The sequence below is a fragment of the Aythya fuligula genome, chromosome 1 (genome assembly GCF_009819795.1).
Source record: "Aythya fuligula isolate bAytFul2 chromosome 1, bAytFul2.pri, whole genome shotgun sequence".
Lineage (NCBI taxonomy): Eukaryota > Metazoa > Chordata > Aves > Anseriformes > Anatidae > Aythya > Aythya fuligula.
In genome coordinates this window covers 92,643,750-92,671,358 of record NC_045559.1, presented here as the reverse complement: position 1 = coordinate 92,671,358, position 27,609 = coordinate 92,643,750, and the positions used below count along the sequence as shown (strand labels likewise).

The window sequence follows — 27,609 nt, the reverse complement described above, 5'->3', positions numbered from 1 at the left end:
ATGGTAAATTGTGAGTATCTTCATTATAACATTTAATATATGAAAATAGAGTATTATATTATCTGAGGATTGCATGACCAGGAGTATCTTTCTGAGACATAAATTCCCACCTCCTCATCCCAGAGTCAACTATGTCATACATGTATAACTGTTCATAACTTGATCAAGATCCATGTTTTAGTGCAGCAGACAATCAGCAGCCTCTCCTTTTAATGAAAGCAATAGACACTCTTCTGCTTACTAGCAACGTTTTTCTGGATTTGAGCGTGAGATTGATTGAGTCTAATTTAAGAAATTTTGCATTCCATACCTATTGAAACTATTCTTTAAAATATTTAAATCATTATTCTACTTGATTGTGAAAAACTGCTAATAATTAATATTACATGCAATCTTTTTTCTGTAAATAAATACCACTTGTTATAAATGATATCTATGGCATTCTTGTTTACATTTCTCTTCTCTTCATTTCTCTTCTGGTACTATGTTCATAAATATATGGTTTATACAATAAACCTGACATTCCTGGTGAAAAACACAATTTCAGTTTTCAGAAAGAAGACTTTAAAACCAGTGATTAAACATCTGTTACTTAAACTGCCATGAAACAAAGTTGTTGTTTTTTATTATTTTTCAAGGCAGTGCTGCAAAGAATTCGCCCAGTATATTAAAGGCAAGGACTTATCCAAGATTTCAGATCCCTGAATCATGCTAACATAGCTTCAGTCATACATTTTTAGCATGTAGTTAGACTGATATAATTAGTACTTTACACAGCCGTAGGAAAATACAAAGTCTGTAGCTGCTTAACTCCAGTGTGCCAAACACAACACGTAGTCTTGCAAGGCATGGAGCCACATCTGCTCTCATAAATTTGCTGAAATAAGACTCCTGAGGCTGGGGTTGTTGGATGCCTAACACTAGTTTTGTCAGGATGGTCACATGCAATGTAGCATTCAGGCAACTGTTTCGGCTTTGTTGGATGAATGAGTTTAAATATCTGTAAATAGGTGCCACACGGAGGTAAGATAAACTGAATAATAGTAATAGTAATGTGGGTACCAAACTAATGCTGTATCAGAATGAGACAGTATCTGGACAAATACATGTCCTGCAGTAGTTTAATCATTTATCTTAATGTGGTACCGTGGACTGCGGCTGAGTGCAGTATTAATTTCTGAGCATTGCAGTTATGTGTTGAAACTGTGTAAATTGTTGATTTTGTTGCTTTCCTCATGTGCTTCTCTTAAAACTCAGTGAAAGGAAGCCCATTGAATAAACCTTTGTTTTAGCAGATTTATGAAAATAATTTAATTTTTATGGAGTCAGGGTATGAGTCAAAAATACTGGCTTGTCAGTACTAAAAGACTAGACATTTTGACATAAAATATCCAACAATTTTAGAAATCCAAAGTACACCACACTAGCTGTTTCTTAAATTATTTAGTCTGTTTTTAGTCTTCCTTGCTTCTTTGCAACAGTACCTATTCACCTGTTATTTGATTTTGAGCTTGTTAAGCTAATTAAGTTCTATGATATAATTTCACCAAGCAATTCTTATTTGTTCTTTAGTAAAATTTACAACTCTAATTCACTTGTCTTTTTACTGTAAAATTACCTGTCTCCTGTTTGATGCAAGATTAGGTTGAATGATATCTTCTGTTCAGCCTTGTCCAATATTATTGAACTCCAAAAAACAGCTGATTTAATCAATATTTTCCTGTCTTACACTGTGTGTATCACCCTCTAACATACACAGCCAGCCTGTCAGAGAGACTGTGGTCTGCCAAGCAATCTACACTTTGGTTCCCAAACAAAAAGATTTTGGGTAGCCAAGGTGCTTTCCCTCCAGTTTTTTCAATGTCTTCCAGCCCTCTTTGAGGACATGCAACGCCTCTTCCTGTAAGGCATTAGTACGGCTGTAATTTGGCAGGGCCAAGTTTGTGCACCCTGTCAGCCCTTCACTTTCACTTTACTCTTGCAGCTCGAAATGCACATGCTCTGCTCTCTGAAGAGTTTGGGACAGCCATCCCTTACTCCCTGCTTTCAGGACCAATTAGACTTCTGGGTCATGCTGCAGGGCTGAGAAAAAATAGAGTTGCCTAGTCCAGAGTCCCTGGGGCCCGTGCCCTCAACCTGGTGGAGATTTCACCTGCTTCCAGGACAGACTTGCAGAAATAGACTGTGTAGTCTCCCTGATTTCAAGTTCTATTTGACGTTTACTGTGGCAGCTTTTAAGATATTAACTGTAAGAAGGCAATAGAAAACAGAGTTTGGAAATATCCTAAGTTTATTCTGTGCTCTGCTTATTTGTAGAGCTTATTTGAACATGGACTACTCATTAGATGGGGTGCAGTGATGGCATTCATGGGATCTGGCCTGTGCATGTGGAGGAGGACACTAGAAATACCAACCTCTCTTTTAAGGTAAGCTTTTCTGTACCTGAAGCAATCTTGTTGTGTTCATCTTGCACACTTGTGGATTTGAACCCTGAATTCAGGGTTCTCAGAGAACGGATGTTCTCTGGATACCCAGTACCCTGAGCTGGTGGAAGGGGATGGGGAACAGGATGTGGCCCTCATTATCCATGAAGAACTGGTTGGTGACCTGCTACGGCACTTAGATGTGCACAAGTCGATGGGGCCGGATGGGATCCACCCAAGGGTACTGAGGGAACTGGCAGAGGAGCTGGCCAAGCCACTGTCCATCATTTATCAACAGTCCTGGCTATCGGGGGAGGTCCCAATCGACTGGCGGCTAGCAAACGTGACACCCATCTACAAGAAGGGCCGGAGGGCAGACCCGGGAAACTACAGGCCTGTCAGTTTGACCTCAGTGCCAGGAAAGCTCATGGAGCAGATCCTCCTGAGAGTCATCATGCAGCACTTGAAGGGGAAGCAGGCGATCAGGCCCAGTCAGCATGGCTTTATGAAAGGCAGGTCATGCCTGACGAACCTGATCTCCTTCTATGACAGAGTGACGCGCTGGGTGGATGAGGGAAAGGCTGTGGATGTGGTCTACCTTGACTTCAGCAAGGCTTTTGACACTGTTTCCCACAGCATTCTCCTCAAGAAACTGGCTGCTCTTGGCTTGGACTGGCGCACGCTTCGTTGGGTTAGAAACTGGCTGGATAGCCGGGCCCAAAGAGTCGTGGTGAATGGAGCCAAGTCCAGTTGGAGGCCAGTCACTAGTGGCGTCCCCCAGGGCTCGGTGCTGGGGCCGGTCCTCTTTAATATCTTCATCGATGATCTGGACGAGGGCATCGAGTGCACCCTCAGTAAGTTCGCAGATGACACCAAGTTAGGTGCGTGTGTCGATCTGCTTGAGGGTAGGAAAGCTCTGCAGGAGGATCTGGATAGGCTGCACCGATGGGCTGAGGTCAACTGCATGAAGTTCAACAAGGCCAAGTGCCGGGTCCTGCACCTGGGGCGCAATAACCCCAAGCAGAGCTACAGACTGGGAGAGGAATGGTTGGAAAGCTGCCAGGCAGAGAAGGACCTGGGAGTGATGGTGGATAGTCGGCTGAATATGAGCCAGCAGTGTGCTCAGGTGGCCAAGAAGGCCAACGGCATCCTGGCTTGTATTAGGAACAGCGTGACCAGCAGGGCTAGGGAGGTGATCGTCCCCCTGTACTCAGCTCTGGTGAGGCCGCACCTCGAGTACTGTGTTCAGTTTTGGGCCCCTCACTACAAGAAGGACATCGAGGTGCTTGAGCGGGTGCAGAGAAGGGCGACAAAGCTGGTGAGGGGCCTGGAGAACAAGTCCTACGAGGAGCGGCTGAGGGAGCTGGGCTTGTTCAGCCTGGAGAAGAGGAGGCTCAGGGGCGACCTTATCGCTCTTTTTAGGTACCTCAAGGGAGGCTGTAGCGAGGTGGGGGTTGGCCTGTTCTCCCACGTGCCTGGTGACAGGACGAGGGGGAATGGGCTTAAGTTGCGCCAGGGGAGTTTTAGGTTAGATGTTAGGAAGAACTTCTTCACTGAAAGGGTTGTGAGGCACTGGAACAGGCTGCCCAGGGAAGTGGTGGAGTCACCATCCCTGGAAGTCTTCAAAAGACGTTTAGATGTAGAGCTTAGGGATATGGTTTAGTGGAGGGCTGTTAGCGTTAGGTTGGAGGTTGGACTCGATGACCTTGAGGTCTCTTCCAACCTAGGAAATTCTGTGATTCTGTGATTCATTGAGGTGTGTCTTAATTTCAGTCTCTGATTCAGAGTTTATGCAGAAATGTAAACAAAGATTGAGCACTGTACAAAATATCCAGAACAAAATGAGTATCTGATCAAATTTTTCCCTGTCTAGGACATGCCCAACAGTTTTACTCTTGAGCAGAAATTCTCAGATGCATGTAGTTAACATAGAGAGTGCACTTGTAAGACTGTGCTTGGGCAAGAGTTACAGTTTTGAGGACTTGGCTCTTCTGTGTTGTTTGTGTTGGGGAAATGCTATTCAGCTGCACAGTCAGTCATTTTAAATACAGAGGGGAACTGAGAGATTCCTTCCTTCACAAGTTCAGTTCCCATTTTACAACATTATATAACTCTAATCCTGGTTTCAGGACTTCAGCAGGATGAAAGTGGCAGGTATTTGGCTCTTTTCTTGTCACATCACTGAAGTGTAATGCTGGATTTAGCAGGGTGAAGTGAGGATTTTCATCTCTTACTACCGCTTATGTCTCTCTCTGAAGCCATTCTTAGCCATACTCCCTGTGGGTATTCAGGACTTTTTTCAGGGAGTGAAAGACTGTTCCTTCTTCTGGACAATGAATTGAATAAAGAGCAAAGCTGCAAGTAGTTTTTCATTATATGAGGGAGGAAATCTTCTATTTAGTGCTAAACTTGGTGGTCAAGAAATTGCATAAATTGAATACTTAATGTTTTTGGCAGATGCTATTTCTACTGGATTTGAGGCAGGAATGGGGATTTGAAAACAAAACTGAAACTTTATATTTAGAATTGAAATTAGATACATTGTAGCAGTAGTGCTATGTCAACTCCCTTTGAAAGTGTCTTTTCACTTTTTACTGCTTTTTAAATTTGGCTCATGACACACTGTGTTTCACATAGGGAAACACATAGGAAAGCTGAGTCACTTGCACTTCTGGGACTGCCTTCTCTGTAGTAAAAATCCAAGTCTTATTTCCTGAAACAAAGGGGGGGGGGGGGGGGAAGTAATGTACTAAGCAAATAACAGAATTAGAGGCCTGTTCCATCCATATTTTGGTTACTTTGATCATTAAAACTGATAAGGTAAGCTCTAGGTAAGGCATAAAGAGGACCTAGTCCCATAATAGGGTTCTACTCTTCCGAAGTCTTTTACATTGAATTATCACCAGATAAAGCACAGGAACTAAAAGTAGATAGACAAAACTTAATCAGGCTTCTTATTTAAGGACTATCAACTTTTGAAGTGGAGAAGTGGAGACATGAAAAAGCTATTTGTTAGCAGAATGATGACATTTTTGTTTGACTGAATAGAGATGCTGTGGCCAGCTACATCATTAAGCCTGTCAATGTAATTGCTCTAAGTCAATTTATGAGAGGAGAATAATAATTCCTAAATTAAAAGAAATCTTGAAATCACTCAAAAACCTCTTAATAACTGTGATAGAAGAAAAACTGTTCATGTGTGCTCTTACTATTTGATTCTGCAGAGATAGTTTGCAAAATTGTGTGAACTCACTGCAAATGAATCGCCAGGCTTTACTTCATGAATTAACCAGTTTCTTCAAATATGTGTTACAATAACAGTATAGCAGCCTCAACATTAACATGGTTCTAAATCTGAGCAATTGTCCAATAAAGTTGCCAGAGGTACCACCAGTGGTTTCCTAAGGTGGCTTTTATGCCAACGGGGAGAAATGAATTAAACACAGACTTTAAACACAGATTTTGTTTTATTTTGTTGTGGGAAAGCATGGCTATCTTAATACCAGAAGTATAGGTATCTGAAATACCATCTGTGTCAGTCTTTATAGTCAGAATTTTTGCAGATAAAATTAAGCTTGTGAGAAGTTTGCTTCCCGTACTCTGTGAGTTAAGTTGCACAATAACTGAATGTGCAAGCACATGAGCTTGCAGTATGGTTGCCAGGTGTTCTAAACCTCTGTCTGTGATCAGGGACATGCTTCATTTATTGAATAGTATCCACAAATTGATTATCATTCATCCCAACGGTGTTCATTAATTCAGTAATTCAGGCAGTGTTATTGGGGAACACAGACTAGGCAATATGAATATTCTGCCTGAAGAAAGATCCTCTTCCATTCTCCATTGCTTCCCTCTTCATCCTCTTACTCTGTTGCTCCCCTCATCCTGCTTACCAAACTGAAAGCCACCATGCATACAGCCAGTGATATGAGTAAATATCTGTATGTTGCTCCCTGGAAGCTGTTTCTTCTACACCTCTTCCAAGGACAGAGTGAATAGACTGGGAGGGAGCTTCATCCCTGAAACATCAAGAGACTAAATCAGGTGTCAGATCTGCATGTGCTCTTTCTGACCCCAGCATGGTTTCTCTGTAGTTCTGTTTCAGATTCATATCTGAAATACAAGGAAGTATTTTTGTAAAACACAGCCTTTTCCACCAGTGATGTGAATCTAAGATAAAAAATAAAAAAATAAAAAAATAAAAAAGATTTCTGTCCTTCTGTTGGCAGTGTGCAGAAGACAAGTTGATGGCATTGGATAGCAAAGACACAAAGTGAAGATGCACTGAATAGCACAAATCATTGGCCTCCGGTCCAGTTCCTTAATTTTAAACACAGAAAATTATACATGATGGCTGCCAGATGGTTTAGTGTCATCTTCTACAGCTGGTTGAAAAACAGAATTAATTTTCATAAAATTGAGAAGTTTTCTGCCACTTAACATTGTACTAAATTGGAAACTGCCCACTAAGTAAAATTTCTGATAGCTCTTGTAATGGAATGGTGTGTACTGAAATCTTGTAAGCACAGTTTGTGTGTAGGATTTCAACCTGCCTCCATAAATCCTTTTCTTACTGAGCTATAAGAAGTTAAAACTTTGTGGTTTTTGAGACCATAGCTTTACTTGTTGCATTCAGTTTGCTTCACTCTACCAAGAGAAAGCTTTGCTAGAGGTAATGGTCCTTAATAAAAATGTCCCAGCTGACATTTTTATTAACCATTTTATTTAACCAGACCAGGACATGACTTCTCTGGCCTTGTTGCTTTAGGAATCTTCATCACTGATGTACAGTTGTTTTAATTGTCATTTAATTTTTTAGAGTTCTGCTGTAATTTTTAAGATGAAAGCTATCACAAGAACCACTTACCGGCATATTGATGGGGGATCCAACATCTATGCTTAAGCTATCTGGACTTATAGCTGTCTGATTTGATTACATTCATTCAGAATTAGTGTCTTCCACTAGAAAATGTCCAAGCTGGTATAATTAAAAAAATGATGCTTCATTACTCTTACTAGGTGGAATATACTGCTTTCTTAAATACTCCTGATACACAGATACAGGCAGAAGTCCAGTTTCATTGGAAAGCAGGGTAACATCTCACATGACTTAGAGATACACTAAGGTGACACAGAATTGCCATCAAGGCATGCGTTGAATCAATTTTTCCAAACGAGTTTTGTGAGGGAATGATGGTCCTCTCCTGTTTTTCGGTTAAGGCAGTGTCTGCTTGTGTCCCCATCCTCAGCTGCACTGAAATTTTGGTTGAACTACTTTACTAAGCTCAGGTGCCCAGGAAGAGGCAGGGGGCTGTGGGGCTGCTGTGTGAGGAGATGCCAGGGCTGTGCTGTGCCACATCCAGCTGGCTCCAGTGGCCCCATCACAGGGCACAGCTGGGCCTAGCAGCCATCCTGGGGACAGCCAGAGTAAGGGAGGACAAAATACCACACAACAGTGAGGAATTAAGGGAAAGTGTGAGAAACAGCCTCATGAACACCAAGGTCAAAGAAGAAGGAGAGGAATAGGTGCCCAAGTGCCAGAGCAGGAGTTGTACTGCAGCATCTGGAGGAGGGCATGTTAGAACATGGTACTCCTGCAGAATACCACAGTGGTGCAGATAACCATGCTGTGGCCAAGGAGAGGATGATGGTGGAGCAGGTGGACATGCTCTGAAGGAGCTGTGGCCCATGGAGAGCCAATGTTGGAGCAGGAAAAAGTGTGAGTAGGAAGGAGCAGCAGAGAGGAGCTGTTATGGACCTGACTGTAATCTTCCATTCCCCATCCCTCCTGTGCTGCTTTGTGAGGCAGGAGGAAGAGGAGGATAGAATGAAGGAGTGATGAATGAAGGAATAAGTCTGGGAAAAGGGGGACATTTTCCTTTAGTTCTGTCTTTGTTTCTCACCATCCTATTCTATTTTCATTGGCAAAAAAAAATATATATATATATATATATATTTAATCAAAGTGAAATCTGTTTTGCTCAAGACAATAGTTGGTAAATCTTCATCTAGACCCATGAGCTATTTCATTGCATTTTCTCCCCCTGTCCTGTTGAGGACAGGCAGTGAGAGCATTTGGGTGGCCATCTTACCACCAGCCAAAGTCAACCCACCACCAGTAAATATATGCCTTGGGAGTAACTCTTGGTAGGTACAAGTTTGGTAGGTATGTACTAACCTCGATTTTTTTACCAGTCCACACTACATGTGCTTTCTGCTTAGTTGCAATGTTTTACTGTAGACAAATTATTACCCCCCACCTTCTAAAACTTCACTGATCTGTGATGAACACAAAATACACCACTGTGAGACCATTCATGGAAGCTGCAGCTCAGTCTGCCCCTGTTAATAAGCTGCTTTTCTCTGGCTTCTAAATATTGCTAATTCAATTTAGAAAGGGAACATCTTCCAGGCAGCTTTAAGGTGAAAGTTAAAGATCAGCTCTCTCCATGCAACTTTTAAATTACTTCCCGATCAAGGACCCAAGAAACAGATTTATTTATTTATTTATTTATTTATTTATTTATTGGGGGGGATCTTTTTATGTTTTGTCCTATGCTGCCTTGCAGCATCAATAAAGTTTACTACATATGCATGTCTACTGAGGGCATAGGTACTGGAAGGTGACAGCAGATGGTTGTCAGAAGTACACATTCACATTTTTTGAGGTTTGTTGCAGCAAGAACCTGCCTTCAATTTTAAAACATTTCCAGAAACAGTACACAGTACACCTGTTATGGATCTTCTGATGAGCTTCATTTTAGATTACAGGATTTGAAAATTATATTAGTATCTGAGGGCAGGTTTATCAGTTGTCCTGGCATTTTTTTCTCCAGTACTACAGAATTATTAAATACTCCAATATCACTGTTAAGGCATAGAATGATAACTCAGCTATGAAAATGTCATTATTCTCCAGCTGATGGTAAAGAATTAGTTCACACTTCTAGGCTTCAATATCCTCCTGAATTAATTGGTGTTTGAAAATACTTTCTCTTTTTTTTTTTTCTTTTCCCTGTTTGCTTTTCTTCAGCTGTTGTCTCCTTTACAAATTTCTTCTGATTCCTTTTATACACACACATAATACTTAAATACTTTTTCCTTATTTTCTTATTTATAAGAATAACCAGAGATTCCTCCTGAACAATTAAAGAAGTCAGAATGGTTCTACAAAGTAAAAAATACTATATACAATTAATTTGTATTCCACGATGATGTGCTATTATATAGCTGTAATTATTCTTTGTGGAGCTTACTTTCCAAGGAATAGAGCATTTATTGATTTATATTCTTGAATTTAATAATATAAGTACATTTAATACACCAGAGAGCCACCCTAAATTATGCAGAGTAGACAGAAAGGTTATGCATAATACAGAAAAACTGAGCTCAGCTTTAACTTTCAGTTAGTGCTGTAAAATATTGTAGCAGTCAAGCCTATCAAAAGCAATAATACAAGAAAGAATTTAGTTCACCCAGGTTTGTTGGTTTTGGGGGGCAAATATTTGTGTGTGTGTGCATATGTGTAGGAATACGTTACTTTTCTGAAGACAGACTGGAAATTTTTGTCTCAAATTTATTAGTGTGTGCAGTTTGCAAAACTTGGCTAGCTATCTTTAAGTAATCTTCAGCTTTACAAGAACTGCTTCAGGAGGTGGATCTTCTGTCTTAGACAAATTATGTCAGCATGGTGATTTTTAAGAACTGTGGGGGAAGCAAAGTTATTCCATTAAAGATTAGTTTTCCAGGTACATGCAAACAGCACTTTGTCAAAAATAGCTTGCATTTCACTGTGATTTGCATTTCAAGGATAAGGCTGGATTTAGTAAGTAAATGAAGTTGGAGGACTTAGAATACATTTCTTCTTTTGTATCTGCTATGGAAAAGATTTGGTAAAATCTTCATACTCAACCTTGTACATTGAACATGTGATTTGTAAGGTAGGAGAAATTTTTTCTGTTCTCCCATCTTCCTGGTAGTTTCTATCACTTCAGTGGATATCAATATCCTCTAAGAACATGGAAGTTTGGAACAGATTAGAGAATTTCTAAAAATGCAAGCTTGTTAAATTGGAAGATCCATTGAAGTTTCTCTTTCCAACTAAGTAAAATGGCTGATAGGAACCTAATTGAATGCACAAACTGAGCATGTGACCTCCACTTAAACTAGATAGCACTTTTCTTGAATATTCAAACAGCTTTGGAACCCAAACCATTTCCCCCATTTCTTTCTTTTCAAATTGTTATTGCAAATCTGAATGCAGTTTTTCAGAGCTTCAAGTTCCAGCAGTTTACTCTTAACAGTGAATGCTGGTATGCTGACATGATGATGAAAATAGCTTAAATTTGAAAAAATAAATAAATAAAATATAACAAAATAAAATAAATAAATTGTAATACACCATCAATTTTGTCTGGAAACTCTGTTCGTTACTTTCTAAACTCTACCAGATTTCCCATGTCTTTATTTTAATTGCATGCTGTGATTAAGCTCTTACATTCCTTTTTTTAAAAACACTGAAGTTGTGCCTTCCTGTTCATAGCATGCAACTTCTTAGTGAAGACAGATTCTCTGAGATGTATTTGTCTCAGCTTTTCAGATTGAAACAGAGTTCTCTTTATCAATTCTCAGTTAAAAACAAAACAAAACAAAACAAAAAACACTTGAATAAATGTTGTCCTTTCTGATATTTTTTCATCTTAAAATTTGTTACCAATTGCAGCAGTCAGGAACTGTTTTAGGGATCATGGCTGTGTGAGACAACTTTGCAGAACAGTTAGTGCCGCATAGCACAGCGGTGATGAAATTCCTCTTGAGGAATATTTAGTATAAAAGGTCAAAAGATTTTTCCCACATATTTCCTTTAAATTGAATTCCATGCTGTTTTTATTTTTCTGTATTGCCTTTCAGGATGTAATGCCGAATCTGATAATAAGAAAATTATATCAATTTCTTCCTTGTTTTCTTTGTCCAACCCTTATTAATAGATCTTTCAATTATTTGGGGGTCCTTCTGACAAAAAAATAAAAAAAAAAGAGGGGATGAGAAAACAAAACTTCCCAGCCTTTTCAGGCAGAACTCAGCAATGCAAAAAGCTGGAATTTGGGTGGCAAAAAATCAGGGAAAACTTTTTGGATAGGTTATACAGTAAGTTCCTGTAACCACCTGAGTTCATTCTGCTGTTGTCCATACTTGAACTGTGGATATGCTTTAGAGGACATTGTTTGCATGTCATTTGTTCTGGGTTGCCATTATGGGTAATTAGCTAGTAATTCTCCACATTTAAATGCTTATTTATAGTACTTCTCAATAGAAATGTGACATAGAATAGAAAAGTTCTGTTGGAAGGGACCAATGAAGATCATTGAGTCCAACTGCCTGACCTCTTCAGGGCTAACCAGAAGTTAAAGTATATTAATTGAGGGTGTTGTCCGAGGGAGAGAGAGGAGAATCACCTTTTTTGACTGGCTGGCGATGCTGTGTTTATTGCATCCCTAAATGAGGATTACCCTCTTGGCTGCCAGGGCACACTAATGGCTCATGTTGAGCCTGCTGTCAACCAGTACCCCCAGGTCTCTTTCTGCACAGCTGCTCTCCAGTCACTCATCTGTCCCTCTGTACCTGTGTCTGGCATTGTTCTGTCCCTGCAGCACCTGGCATGTACCCTTGTTGAATTTCATGCCATTGGTGATTGATCAACCAATGCTCTAATATATCTAGATTCTCTGCAAGGCCCCTCATCCTTTAAGATAGCCAACAGCACCTCGCAGTTTAGTATCATCATCAAACTTGCTAAGGATGCATTCAATTCCCACATACAGGAAGGAGTACAGGCTTGCCTTTAGCCAGGATATAAAACAAAATAGCCTCTCTAGGTTTGAAAGACTATTTTAATTCTTTAAAAAAAAAAAAAAAAAAAAGTGAAAATAATTTTGTCCCTCACCACATCTACAAAGCAGAGTATGTGAGCAAACCACAGTAACGCTGTGAATTGCAAACACAGCTTGTCAAGGAAAGCTTATTAGCCTAAGGGGGAAAATGGCGGAATTACTGAAGTGCATTCAGAGAGTAAATGACATTCAATTTCAAATATTTCTAGTTATTGAACACAAGAAGAAAAATGTGGTGTGTCTTGGGCTTCCTAAATTGGCTGTGTGTCTGTGTACAAGAATATATGGACAAGGATTATTTGTAGTTTGGGAGATGTTCCCTGGTGTGCTGGAGCTCAGTGTGCTCAGTTTCCTACCGAGTCTCTCTGTGCCCAGACACTCAGGGGGAATGTGGTGTTTTGCATGCTGTGAATCCCTGTGCTGGTTCACAGAGCACTAATCTTGACCTTTAGATAATCCCCGACTCTACACCAGCAAGGACTGACAAATGAAATGCAATTACTACTGTCAAATTAAGTTATGATTTACTTATTAAATGTAAGATTTCTTTTCAAGGCTGGTGGTGCTGAGTATGTTATTTTTGTTTTTCGGTTTTAGTTTTTAGTCAGTTTATAAACATTAACTGTAAAATTCACCAAAAGGAATTATTGAAACAATGATATTTAGTATGCTTTTGAAGGAAGGATAACTTTTATTATTTTTCCGGTCTTTTTCTTCTCACATAGGGTGGTGGGAAGGGAATAGGTTTGGTTGTCTTTTTTTTTTTTTTTTTTTTTCCCAACAACAACAAAAAAAGATAACGTGGTGTCTGTGTTGCATAAGAGTTCCAGACAGAAAATGATGTCACCTCAATTCTTTATATAAAGGGCTTTAGTAGAATTAGAATATTATTTAAGTGACCTTACCAACATTTTAGAAACAATTTACAAAATTCATTTCAAGAGACATCTGTCAAAGTTTACAAGAACCACTGGTAATTAACTAATTTAGAAAAAAAATCAACATAAGAAGAAGTATTAAAGGTTAATTGTGGTCTAGCTGTCTCCTTAGTGTGTGCTGTCACAACTCTTCTGATTTTCTTCTCTTACTAGCTATATCAGTGACACCCAATTTTGTCTCTGTACACATCATGGTTTTGACAACAGGCAGATTCCTACATGTGTTTTGTTTTGGCCTCTTAGAGAACAGGTATAGGACATAATAATAAATCACTGATCTACAGGTTTATTACTGTGTATTCAGAGTTGCATATTTTCAGATAGAAGCACACTGAAAAGCTCATTGGAAAACTTAAATAGAAAGTATCCTAATAAGGAAGTGTTAAGCCTGCGGGAAAAGGTGATGGGAAGATGCAAATGAAAACTGTAAGCAAAATAATCTGACATCAATAATTTTATGATAAATATGTAAACTACAAATAAACTGGGTTTGCCTGTATTGTAGCCAGACATCCATCTAGGATAGGACCTTTTTCACAAACAGCTTTGTTTTTTTCCAAAATAATTGGCCTTCATTCCTTCAGTCTGACCACCAGCTGGATAAAGATAAGGCAATTAAACATTCTTTGGATCATGTCTGGACAGTAAAAATAGCCCTACTCATTAGTCAGCTCAAAAGTACTTCTGGTCTCCTGTTCTGTCTCCAGCAGTAGCTAGGGGCATATATCTGGGGAACAGATGCCCCTCAGCCACCATCCCTGCTTCTAGCAGCCCATGGCTGCTTAGTCAGATAACAACGTCCATAAATTTTTTCATGAACTTTTCTTATACATAATTGTCTAATTGCATTTTGAACCTATATTTGTTTACTTCTGTGGGACAATTAGTTCCATGGTGTAATAATGCAAACGTTTAATTTTTTTAAGACTTCCAAGTGATCCTTTCTCGAATTATTTTGCAGAAACATTTCAAATAATTCTGGAAATAGAGTAAGATTTTTTCAGTTCAGAGGCCTGCAATTTTTATGGCCACAAGTAAGATTGTTGCATCTCACTGTAGCAAAGGGATCAAATAAAAAATTCTAAATGGTGCTATTTTCCTACATACTTCAAGTGCAAGCTATGAATTGCAGAGACTGATGGTGTTAATATATAGCACTTTGAGGCTTAGTCAGAATTTTGCTATGAGCAAAATGCTGGGGTTAGAGTTTACTCCCTTGAAGCTTTCCCATAAAAGAGCTCTTGATATCTCCGTCGTGATACCATGGGATTTGCTGTCTGCGATTTTAGGTTTCAAATGCTCATTATATTTCCCCCCATATTTCATAGCATCATGTGTAGAAAACTTGACATTAACTAGACAATTTATCAGAGCCTCAAGGGCCTTTATTTTATAACCTGTGTTAGTGATCTTGAGTAACTTCCATTACATCATGAAGGTCTAAGTCAGGTGTCATCCGGTAGAGTGTGCAGAGGCTCCACGTGATGTGTTTTTTTGGTTCTGTTTTTTTCCATGCCCATGTGCAAAGCTGTTGATGATGAGGTCTTTGGAATGGGGACTTCTTTGGAATTGAAATCCATTTTTCAACCTGATATGTAAACTCAGCTTCTTATTTCCAGGCCACGTACTTCTTTTATGGAATCAAATTATTTTTTTTATCTTTTCTTGTAGGGCCATACATTTGCAAAGTCCTGTCAGTCTCTCTGCTCTGTGTTTGTTTTCCTCTTCCAGCTGCTTTTCCCCCAATATTACATTGCCGTTATGTTGCCTGTAGATATGCAATCCAAAGTTTTCACTACCTTGTTATTCTCCCTCATTCTGCTTCTTGACTTTGCTTTGTAGCATCATACATATGAAGATATGTAATCCCTGACTAACCTTGGTGTGTAAATAGAATGAACCTGAAACAATTGTGCTTTAACCAGAGAAGCCTGTTTTCCTCGGAGTGAAAGTGAGGATAGTGTTAAATTGCTAAAAAAAAAAAAAAAAAGTTGCCAACATAACCCTTAAGTTCTGTACTTCGCTATAATCCACCAGTAAAGCTATGCTAACAGGAATGTGGCCTACAAGGACTCCTTTGAAAACATTTCCTATTTGCATTTGATTTTTCTTCCATGTTTCATGTTTCATTTTTCTTCTGGACTATTTTGCCATTCTAATTTTACATGATTAGTGTGTCCCAAATCTTTATTCGCCTGAAAAATTAAACGGAGCTCAAAACACACAAAGGCAGCATGGTCCAGGGTCATTCATGCCTCCCTCTCTGTGCACACACAACTAATGTACCATAGAGATGAAATTTGTAAAGCATCTGTCTCTCATGGCTGTTGTGTTGACTATTCCCAACTAAACCAGACTGACTCTTCACTCAAAAGAAAATTCAGGTTATGCAGCTATACACTTCTCCATGGGAGGACTGCATTCTGCTGCAATTATTCAATTTCTCTATACAAAATAAGCAGCTTTTCACTCACTCTGTTGCTGGTCACTCTTTTCCATCCCACTCAATTGATCTATTTTCTTGTACAACACACTGTTTTGTGAGACCAGGCAATGCAAAGCTTAAATAAAGTAGTTTCAGCTAACTATATTTATTAGTATTCAATTTTATTGCAAGCTTTTACCTGGATCTGTTCTTACAGTTGTTCCGTGGTACAACCACACTAAAATTCATGCTGACCTAAGGGAAGGGAAAGCATGAGACTGCATGCACAGTGGCAGTGGGGGGAACATTTTTTAGGACAGCAGTAACTTATGTAAGACTCAGACACTTGTACAAATGTTTTCTAAAGACAATGTCATGGTATAGTTGTATAGTGTATAGTTGTTTTCATTTTTTCAGGTTATCCAAGTCAAATAATTTTATAGTTTTGGCCTATAAGGTAATACCTTGTACTTGGACCAATGTATATAGAGAAGTACTAAAAATGAAAAGTCAGTTGCTTTAAGGCAGCCATCCAAAAAGTATCCAAAATATTATCCAGCTATTAAAATAAGGAGAGAAGAAATGTTCATAGAAGCTTTACTTGAGGGTGGTATTTGAAACTCACTCACCAAAACATTATTTATGTGCTTTTTACTATTTAAAACTCTTTCAGCTCCTGTAGATCTATCTTGATGTCCCACGGTAGGACTTAGATCGACTTCTTGTTTCCTCTAATGTATTCAGTAGCTTATCTTTTCTTTTGTAACCTCTTCCCAGGAAAAAAAAAAAAAAAAAAAAAAAAAAAAAAAAAAAAAGAAAAGGTGAGAAGGGAAATTGACTGCAACTCATCTAACCTTCAGGTTACCAATATGCTGTAGTTTCTATCAAGACTCCACAAGTTACTGTGAAGAGTGTGTGCTTTCTTTGTAAATATAACCACTGCAACAGTGAAAGGACATCTGGGCTGAAGGTCTAGTTAAAACCTTGTGAATTATTAAAACAGGTTTAGAAACTACTTTCAAAGTCCCTGCGTGTTGCTTACTCAATATTCATCCAGTTTATATAGCTTTAGCACCACAGATGCCAACACAAGATGAGAATCAGCACAATGTGTCCTCATGCCCTGCTGAGGCTCTGCAAACTGACTGTGCACAAAGACTGTGATCAGCTGATAAAACCATGGTGCCCTGAAACTGGGCACTGGTAATCTTGCTAGGGTGCTATATTTACTTAGTCTATATTGGTAGCGATCTATAAGAGGTTTAAAGTAGCTCTCAGTGGCAGAGCTGGTGTTTGAATGATTGTTGCTGGGAAGCAAGAATGAACGTTTGGATGAATAAATACTGAAAAAGGTTACCTGGTATGTTTGACACTATGGGTGCTGCTGGATCAGCTGATGACATTAATGCTATGGAAATTCACCATTGGTACACAAAATTTATGAAGGAGTGCCCATCTGGACAACTTTGTCTGCATGAGTTTAAACAAGTCCTGGATCTGCATGGACTTACTCCTGAAGCTAACAGCTATGTTGAACAAGTATTTCACACATTTGACATGAATAAGGTAAGAATTTATTTTTAACTTTGTGACATTCTTATGGCTATACCATTTTATATGTTCAGCAACATGTCTCAGGGTGCAGGTAATGCTGGCCATTCAGAGGTAATGGAAGTGAATCAGAGGTGATTCAATAGAAAACTACTGGCAAATAAATGGGAATGGCAGGTAAAAAATTTTGAATGCTCTGTTCCCAGCACGTTTTGCTGTTTTGGAAATCGCCTACGTTCTAATATTTGTTGAATAACTTCTCATCTTTGTAACATGTATTTTTATTTTTGTATTTTATTCTCTGTGAGTGTTTGTAGTTGGAAGTTTATTTGCATAACTCTACTTGAAAAAATATTTTTAAAAGCACTAAATTTTTGTCTGGGTCCATTGTTGTTAATGCTTTAAGAATATAAAACACAGCCATGATAGAATTTCTTCTGTCACCAAATAAAAGGTTTCTGGATCCATTCTGAGCACCTGGTATGACTTAGGTTGGTATCAGTCAATCCCCCTTTTCCAAAGACACATCTTTCTGATTTTAATCCCTCATCCCAATTTTACTTCTTAACATCCTAGGTTAACACAAAAGCCTCCAGGAGCTGTTGGTTGCCATTCTGTCATTTGTTCTTCCAACTCAGATTTCATACAGTTTCCTTCCAGCCATGAGACTTCCAGCCAGAAGATTGTGCCTTGTTATTTTCTCCTTGAGCCAAATGAGAAAATAAAAATTTCTATTAAATACAGAAATGGAGAGTCATCTGTAATTCCTACAGAAATGTTTGTCCTTGACTGAAATAAGGTTTAGGCTGATTTGTCAATAGTAGAAACAACAATCAAAGTCAGCTTCCAGCTGAAAAAGCAAATGGGTCTATCATGGAGTAAAAACATTAATACATAAATAAGTAAAATCATTAGTGTATCAGAAAATTGAGCCCTCAACTTGCTTAAGTCACTTTTCAGAAAACTGGAATGTGAAATGAACACTTCTTGAAAATCAGATTTCTGTCAAGGTGACGGCATCCCAGCAAGACCAACTGCAGGCATCAGGAAACTGGGTACTTGCCGTGGAATAGCTGAGGATGGGGAGAGGGAATAGCAAAGTACCATTTTGAATAGTTTTGCACCAACAGAAATACCCAGGAGAACTTGTCACTACTGTTGCTAGTGGTTTCTATCTTTGAAAATACCTATTCTACTCAGTAAATAGTGTGGCCAGTACAGGCAGCAAGTGCAGAATAAGTTAGATCACAAAGTTTCAGGGTGCAATTGCTCTTTACCACCTCTTTCAGCTTTTTCTACTATCTGTAACCCTTGTAATAGTAAATATAATTAAAACTGTAACAGTTTTCTTCACTTGTTTGTAATACTCATAGTACTTAGAATGTGGTTATTGATGTTGATATCTGCTTTTTATATACTTGAGGAATTACAGTTCAACAGATTGTGGAAAACAGTTTTCCATGTCTATGTTATTTCCATAGGAAAAAAAAATATGTTGTCAAAGTAGCTAGCCTTTCTGTATGAGGACAAGACATGTGTGTACCTGGCACCTGTCTAAATAGGGAAAGAGCTCAAAACTAACAAGGGGGAGAGCTTTATAAAAAGGGGAATGTCTTTTAGTTGATCAGCTGTGGTTTTTGTTTTTGTTTTTTTTACCAGTTACTGATGACAGAGCCTTCCTTCTAGTTCAAATAGCTTAGTATCCAGGGAGTAGCTTGCTCAGGTTATCTGATGAATACTAAGACATAGGCCTTAAACTTGCCAGGTTATACACCCATCAGAGTTTTATTGCTACATGGTCCCATCTAGTGATCTCTAATCCTGTTCTCTCCTCAACCCATAACATTTTAATCAATCGACATATTTCAATAAAATTTCATGGAGTAGGAATTTTAGCTTATTAGTTCCTAAAGTTGTCATAAAAATTGGCAGCTGGGTAGCAGGGACACACCCAGGATGATTGCCCCACTCATGCAGAACTCAGCTTTTATTCATTGTTCAAGGCAGCAGCTGGTTGGCACAGCAATCAGGCATTTGTTTTCTTTTGCCTGGTGAGGATGCAGGGTGGAGCCAGGGTACCAGGGTGAGGAGATTTAGCAGACAATAGACAGAGTCTGTACAAATGAAGGCTTTTGTTTTGCTCTTCCCAGAAGAGCTTGTTTAATTAATGTTCCATGTTAGACAGAAAAAGATGTTTCAATATTTTAACCATTTGGAAGTCTTCCCCCCATTTTGATGAAATTAAACAATAATTTGGCCTTTAGGGCTTCATAAAATCCACTATAAAATTGCTTATGCTAGGCTTAAAACTTCATTATTTAATAATGAGCTCCAGCTAAAGATCTGATCTTCATTTCCAGTTCTGCAAGATGTTTTAACAATCAGACATTAGCTACTGTAATCTGAGGCATGGATTTCATTGTATATTTTCTTAATTGAGCTGTTGCGGCAGAAGGCTCAGGAAAAGGTATTTTGAAGGCAGGATTGGCAGGGCACTTTAAGAATCGTCGTATACCTGTGATTGTACAGTCTGTATCCTTTTGCAGCAGGGAATATTAAGACAAATGTGACATCTACTCCCAGATAAAAGGCTGTCAAGTTTTTCTCCTTGTCCAATCTGTTTGTATAATTTAGTGGGTAGAAAGGCTTAAAGAAATGCATTAACTGAACTGCAGTGTTTTACCTCAGTATAGCAACAGGATTCAGATACTACACATAGCATCTAGATGAGCTTGGTTATGTTTTTCTCTTGTAACACATGGAATTTTTATGGCTTGTCATGGGCTTTCTTAGAAAATGTCCTCATACTGCTCTTGATCATTCTGACCATATCAACTCTTCCCTAACACAAGTGTGACTTCTGAGTAGTGCAATCAAAATGGATTTGTCTTTTGGATGCTGGTCTTAATGCAGAAATCCAGCTCGAGGCTCCTTTCCATGCTAAGCTCAGCCAAAGGATCTTACTACAAGATGACTCAGCTCTTCGCACATTACATGAACCAAGCCTCTCTGCCTTCTCTCATACTTCCGTGGCATAACAGCCTACCTGATCCAGTCAGCAAAAACTATTTAAGTACTTCTTAATAGAATAAGGAGATATCCTCTTTTATCTGTTTGTGAAAAAAGCTACGTATAAATCAACTTTCTGACAGGTCATAACATTTAGAAATGCTAAAAGTTATTATTCAGACTGCCTTGCCCACTGCAAGTTGAAAACTACAGGGATGTTTTTCTTTTTTTCTAACGTCTATGTGTTATTTTTCTTCTGCTAGAGGATCGGATTTTGTCTACTGCCATGATAGTAAAGATCTCTTGCCAAAACTTTGACATTACTGAATGAGGAAAAATTTGGGATCTCATATCTTGCAGTATGTCTGTCACTTAGGAATTGAGGTTGTAAGCAAATAACAGAGTTGGTGTGCTGCAGGCTTCTTTCTGAACCTGAAATTGCTGGAGGTGGCTTTATCAGCTTCCAGTTTCAATAAGACATGCTTGAAATATACTGATTTCCATCACTGTATTATCTGGGAACCCATCACTGAGATTGTGTGAATAGAACTTGTGTTAAATGGATTATGCAAATGAAGCAATATGATTACATTTTAGTTACTCTTACTGCTTAAGAATTATATAACTAAGGGCATGTTCCTACTTCTTTTTACATCAAGATTATATGAGAGGTATTTATCTCCTACTTCGGATAGATAGGATGTAATTCAAATTCAAAGTATGTGTTTTAATTGGAGGGTCATGAAGAGTGCTTTCAAACCCTTCGAAGAAGTCCTAAATCTAACTAGCTCTGATTTATGTACTTTTTTCTGTTTCTGGTCTGTGAAATTCACTTTTTTTTTTTTTTTTTTTAGATAACCTGATGTCTCCTGTGTGAGGTTATCAGAACATTTGTATTCAATGCCAATGTTATCCTACTGTGTGGTCTGTTTATATAGTATCCTCTGTCAGCTGGATGAACATGCATTAGTACGCATTAGTGTCACCATATACATCATTAGTATTTTGCAGGATTTGTGATTCTCTCTGTTTTACAAAGGGTTGAAAGTAAAACCCCCCATACAAGACACAGAATTTGCTGCACCATTTCACAGTTTAGGAAACATTCAAAGTCATCATAGCCAGCACATTTTTAGTGCAAAGCATTATGATTTTAGTAAGAGTATCAGGGCTGCAAACCTGACACAGGCTTGTACACAGCATAAGCAAAAATGTCATGTTTCATCTTCAAGATAGCCCATGAAGATGCAGGATGAGCCCTGAGAACATGTTGAGGTGTTGAGGTAGCTCTGGCCAGGGAGATGTATGTGCTTATTGGCAAACCTGCTTGTGTTCAAACAGATTGCGGAGGATGATCCTATGGAGTTTCTATTTTTGCCTAATAGGGATTACCTAATCTGCAGGGATCTTTGAGAGGTTTATGGTAGTTTTACAGCTCCTGGACTGTGGTTCAGCTCTAGCTGGAGGCAAGCCAAGGAACGCAGGAGCACTGTGTAAACAGTGCAGTGTGGATGGAGAGGAAGGGCGGACAGCGTTATGGGTGCTGGGGAATCAGCAGATGATTTTGCTGCAATACAAAACAGTGAATGGTACAAGAGATTTATGAACCATTGCCCTTCTGGACAGCTTACTCTCCATGAGTTTAAGACAATACTCGGTCTATGTGATATGAACCCTCAGGCGAACATGTATGTTGAGCAGGTGTTTCAGATTTTTGACATGAATCAGGTAAGAAACTTTCTTGGACTATTTTCATCATAAAATGTGTATGTTAGTTTGCACAGTGGAAGATTTTGGCTTAGTGATATCAAGTAAGGAGGAGTAGGTAAACAGAAGTTGTTTTGGTGTTTTTTGTTTCACTTTTTCTCATCAGCACAGCTTAAATTCAGAAAACTGGATTTGTTGGATTCTTTCCAATGTCTTTTAGGGGGTTTAAGAGAAGAGCTCTTCAAAAATCTACCAGAAATGTTTGATTCCTTGCAGGTAGGACTGGCCAAAAGTCTGAAAATTGTCATGTTCCTCCCTTTCGCTGTTGAAATTTTGCGTGAATATTTCTGTCTTCATTCTCCTTTTAAAACATGTTTTTCCCCACTGTTTCTAAAGTAAAGTTTCTTCAGCTGTATTAGACTGCATTTTGGGGGACATTTACAATGAATATCATTTTATTTTCTTTATCTGATTACTACCATTCTTGTTGTTATTTGGAAAGTTTGTAAAACAGTAATACAGCTGTTATATTTCCCTTCCCAACTCCTTAAAAATAATAATAATAATAATTCTGAGCAGAGGAAGGATGATAGACTCAAATTATTACATTAAATCAGAATTCCCAAGATGGTGTTATTTGTTCTAAATATAAATGGAAAGAATCAAGAAGTGCAGAGGAAAAAGAAAAAAAAATAGAATCACAAATACAATTAGGCAAGAATAAGATAAGTAGATACCAGCCATCCAGGAGGAAGGAGAAATAAGAAAACTGGAAAATAAACAACATATATGTATATATATATATAAAATGAAAATGTACAAAGAGTGAAAAGAAGAAGTAGTCTAACCTCAACTTGGTATATTAGTTCAAACCCTTGTGGAATTGAAATGCAGGTTGCAGAGAAGGAGTGTTAAAAAGATAGTTAAAATCTTAGTGACAGATCCCTTTTCTATCCAAAACTGAGCTGACACTTGGACAAAAAAAAAAAAAAAGCGTATGGGAATAAACGTGGTAGTCTGTTGAGCTGCAGTAAGAGGTAAAAGAAGAGGCTAGGAATAGCAGCCCCAAGATCCAGCACTTTGGGCATTGCTCCATAGAGCCCACCTTTCCCACAAGCCAAGGAAAGCACTTGGACAGAATTGCTGAACACCAATATGCAATTGCTATTTAGCAGCTGCAACAAATCATTGCATCTCTAGCTGGAGCCACTAGGAGATGCAAGTTGCTCACAGTGTCTGCTGGGCTTGGGAACAGCTTGAGACACCAAAGAGAACATCAAAACGATGGTGCTTGATTGAAGAAGGCAGGCTCTCCTTTCAATTACACATTTACTAATATTTCTGTCTTTTGGCTATCTTTTCCCTCTTCTAAAATGCTGAACTCAGTGTTTTGTTGTTTGTTTGTTTGTTTTTTTGCTGGTGAGGGGTGACAGAATAAATAAATAAATAAATAGAAAGGGTGCTTGAATAGCCAAAGTTCTTCCAAATGGCTGTGCTGTGTAGGCAGATAAGAAGCAGCAGCTAGGATTTAGAACTGTTAAAGAGCTGTACGTAACATTATTAACTTGAAAAATCCAATTTGTCTAAGCTGAAATCCTTTATGAAAACAGTCTGTGGCATCAAAATGTCACTGGGGTGGGAGTTAATTCAGAGACATGGCCCTTAATACAAAGATTTAGGGGACTCTTGAAACAAGAATTTATTAACTTAAATTGAAAATGATTTTTATTAATTTATGTTAAAAAGGTACTTACAGACAATTGATAATTGAGCATTTTTATTTGTTCTTCAAAATTAAGTACTGCCTTTTTTTTTTTTTTTTTCTTCCCAGATTATCAGGGTGCAAAAGTTGAGGGATTTGTTTTCTTTCTATTTCTCCCAGTTAGAACCAGGCCACTTCCTTGACCTCTCAGGTTAGATTTGATGAGAGGACTGTTTTCTGTCGGTTCTAGTAAGACCACTTAAAAGTAACAGTTTAATAGTCATTACACTGCCTTTCTGTCCTCAGACAGAGGTTTTCAGTCCCACTTGCTTGACGTCAGTTCAGGAAAATCAGTGAACTTGCAATAGCTACAAAAAAGAAAGTATTCCTGACCCCACATGCATAGCTGCTTGAGGAGGATATGTTTCTCTGGTGACTAGAAACCTTAATGAAAACAACAGCTTCAGGAGGAGCCCCTTATTGTGTTAAGTCTTTGATTCCAAATGGGAAGCATAAGGTCAGTATCTCAGAATGCTTCCCATAATCATTAAAATGAAAACAACTGTGCTGCAAATGTTTCTGTGGGAAATATAAGACACTATTTCATTATGCACGGTCTGCTGGTTATTTATAGATACTGGTGTGTGTAGCTAACCAGATCAGCAGAATCATGTCTCTGAGTGCTTAGTTTAATGACAAAAACGCCTGGGCTAGAGTACATACAACTCAGGTAAGCACAATTCCTTTTCTCATCACCAGCACACACATCATTGTGATCTCCATGTCAGGAATAACGAGGCAGTAGTAAAAAAAGGAGTCAGGCATAAAAGGCTTCTGTAGGTGTACTTCTAAATGGTCGCTGCTTTCTCCTTCTGTTTTAAGTTCATACATAAAGCCAAGGAGATCATTGTAGAAATATAATAGAAGACACACAAGGACTTTGATTATGACCTAACAAAGTTGTGCCAGTGCTGAATCAGTGTTTTCAGTGAGAGAATAATCAAGTGACTGTACACCTGATCCCACACAGTTTGCCTTGTATGCTATGGGTAAGAGGCCATATGAAACAGTAAAGAACTCTCATTTCCTCCTCCCCATGCTGGAGTTAGCAGGAATTTAGTGAGTCCTCTGCTCTCAGGCAGAGAGACTGAAGATTGTGTCCTACTACAAACTTGCCTCATCACGGCAAAAGCTGTCTGGTTTACAGAGGAGAGGAAAACAACCCTTAAAAGAAAACCACCATTATGACAAAGATACAGGAGGGAGAAAGCCTAACTTGGTCTCCTCACAAAAGGACTCTGAAGCTAGTTGGAGATGGGCAGTAGCCATATGCATGTGTGGAGCTCGCAGTGATACTGTTAATAGAGGGAGGTGACAGGATGGGGAAAGAAAAGCACTCCTCACTCAGCTGGCTAGGCTGGGAATATGGGAATGCCTGCAATGGTGCTTTCTGTGGTAGCTCCCCTCTGCAACTGATATGCACAGTGGTAGATGCCTTGTGAGGGTTAAACGACATCTGCAGGTGTCTGTAGACACTCAGCACCAGTGGGGCATCATTTGATAGCAGTGGAGCATGGGGGGGAAAGGAATGGGAGGAGAAAGAGAGGGCGTAAAGTCCAGCAGCACAAGCTGAATCACACAAGAGAGAGAAATGGCACTTTTCAGAGCAAACAGTGGGTAGGATTTGCTGAGGAAGGAAGAAGGCAGTGGGATTGGAGATCGTCAGAATCGATCCAAAAATCAAGGGGAAAAGACAAGAAATGAATACAACTTTTAGATAAGAATTTGTAGATAAGATTTTTATTCAAATGCATTTAAAACTTGTCATTTGCTACTTTGAGCACTAGCAATTGTCTTTTTTGTCTTATGCTTTAAAGAGGTAGTATTCAGTTGAATTTACCACAATCTAAAGATATGTGACCTTGTTTCACAACACAGGGTTTTAGTATCTGCTGCTCATAATTGAGTTACCACTGCTTTCATAATAAAGAGAGTACCTTCTTTAATATTTTACTTTTCTGCCATTTTTCATATCAAGATAGTTCCTAATAACCTTTCTGTGAAGAAAAAAAAAAAAAATAGAAGACAAGAATAAAAAGAGGAGCAGCCACTATTATCAGCCTATGTGGAAGGGTTACTTTTTTATTATTTCTAAAGAAATCCAGATGGCATCATGCCTTCCAATACTGATGAGATTTTATACCATTTTCAGAGCAGAATTACTGAATCTGATGTTTTTCTCATGTTTGCCTACAGAAACAGTTTTGCTTTAGCTACAGTGTAAATTTTCTGTGTGCCCCATGTTCTTGCAATTTCACAGAAGTCTGTCCTTGAACCAACAATCTTCTTTATTATAGGATTGTCACATTTGGTGCAAGTACATTGTATCCCCATTACCCTGTCTGTGCCCTGTCCTTCTCTGGTATTTGATACAATGACTGTGCATCTTTTTTTTTTTTAAGGTATGATGGCTGAGAAAGAAAATTGGGCTTTTTTGTCAGGTTGTGCATAACCAAAAAGTTTGTCTGCTTATTTCCCTTCACCTCCCTTGTCCTTGCTTTCTTTTCCCTTACCCCCACTGCTCCAGCCTATGCTCATCTGCAGACAGGCAGTAGATTTCAGCTAGGGTGCTCCTCCCTCTGCAGAGAAGAGTGTTTTGTGGCAAGGATGGCATCCTGTTGTGTCCCCCTCCCTTTTTGCCTCAGCTCCAGTAGATGGCCTAAGCCCCACAGGGACTTTCCTGCCCTCCCTGAAGAGTGGCAACAGAACTGCTTGCTCAGCCCCAGGACCTCCCCCATGCCCACAGGCACCACAGACTGAACAGACACACTTCTCTGCTCCCTGCACAAGATGTGTCCCCACTCTCCCTGTCACTGGGATCACATAGGAGCTCTAGGACTCAGAGATGGCCTCTGGGGGAAGGACAGCATAACCACCACCCAGTTTGCTGGGCATGCTCTGCCTACTGGAACAACTTTGGCTAAAGCCATGACAAAGTTTGTGCTTTCCTGCTCAATCTTCAAAAGTTTGTGGGCACTTCTGAGGAGTGTTCAAGCTTTCTTGGTCATATGCCTCACTAGGACATATATGATATTAAACTTAATAATGTCCTTGTAGAGAGAACTGCAGCAAAAACCATTAAGAGCATGTGGAGTCCTTTTCAGAAATTGACTGAACCCCATAAAATATTAATTATTCTCTGGCTACAGTTGTGCTGAAGTGAGGTTACTGTTTTTCACAAGGCACTCAGCGCTTCACAGGACTGTGCTCTTTAACTCCACCAAGTGATGGTAAATGAAAAGGATAAGCACGTGGGACTGTCTTGCTCCTACATCTCTAACATCCTATATTTTTGCACTGGTATTTACAACTCCAGATTTGTCTGTGACACAGTAATGCCCCCGAGCCGCTCATCTCCCTGTATAGAAGCTAATCAGTACAGAAGTATTATTGATACCTAACCCCTTCCCTGACCTCACAGAGGAAGAAAGAATTCGCTTCCTGAAAGCTGTAAAATAAAAAGCAGGACTACAGCACTGACCAACAACAAGGAAACTTGTATTTAATCTATTTAACAGACCAAGCTGATTTTTTGTTAAAGGAGTTCCTGTAAAAGATTCCTCTTTTACTCAGGTTATGTCAGGAGGCTTATGACCAGAGTGTTGCACTTTATTTGGGGACCTGTGCTCTGAGGGGGCAAATAGCGTGCAATTGCACACCTACAATGGAGAAGATGTTACAGCGGGCTGCCTGTTTGCATTCTCAACTTTCTCCATCCTTATTTATGGCATAAATTGTAACTTTTTCTTAAAGTCAGTCCAGAATTAGACTTCTATTGTTGCTAATGGTTAGCATATAATTAATAGTCAAACACTGTGATGATCTCCTAGTTTTTCTGGCACGCATGTTTGTAGTGAGTGGGAGTTTGGCTTTTCAAGAACTACAATTTGAGCATGGCTCTGTT

General features: G+C 39.0%; 1 protein-coding gene across 12 annotated transcripts in view; it reads left to right on the top strand.

Annotated features, from left to right (window-relative positions):
• Positions 1–27,609, top strand: part of GUCA1C (guanylate cyclase activator 1C) — a 114,572-nt gene that overhangs the window by 63,771 nt on the left and 23,192 nt on the right. For 6 of the 12 annotated variants that reach the window (XM_032207974.1, XM_032207975.1, XM_032207976.1 and 3 more), the window contains one exon: positions 2,317–2,426. The exons of 5 other annotated variants lie outside the window; for them this stretch is intronic. In XM_032207974.1, the coding sequence (XP_032063865.1) occupies positions 2,346–2,426 (81 nt within the window). In that variant the 5' untranslated portion in view covers positions 2,317–2,345. Of the gene's footprint in view, positions 1–2,316; positions 2,427–21,687; positions 21,965–27,609 lie in introns of those variants that run through there. One more of the 12 variants, XM_032207967.1, reaches the window with a different exon arrangement.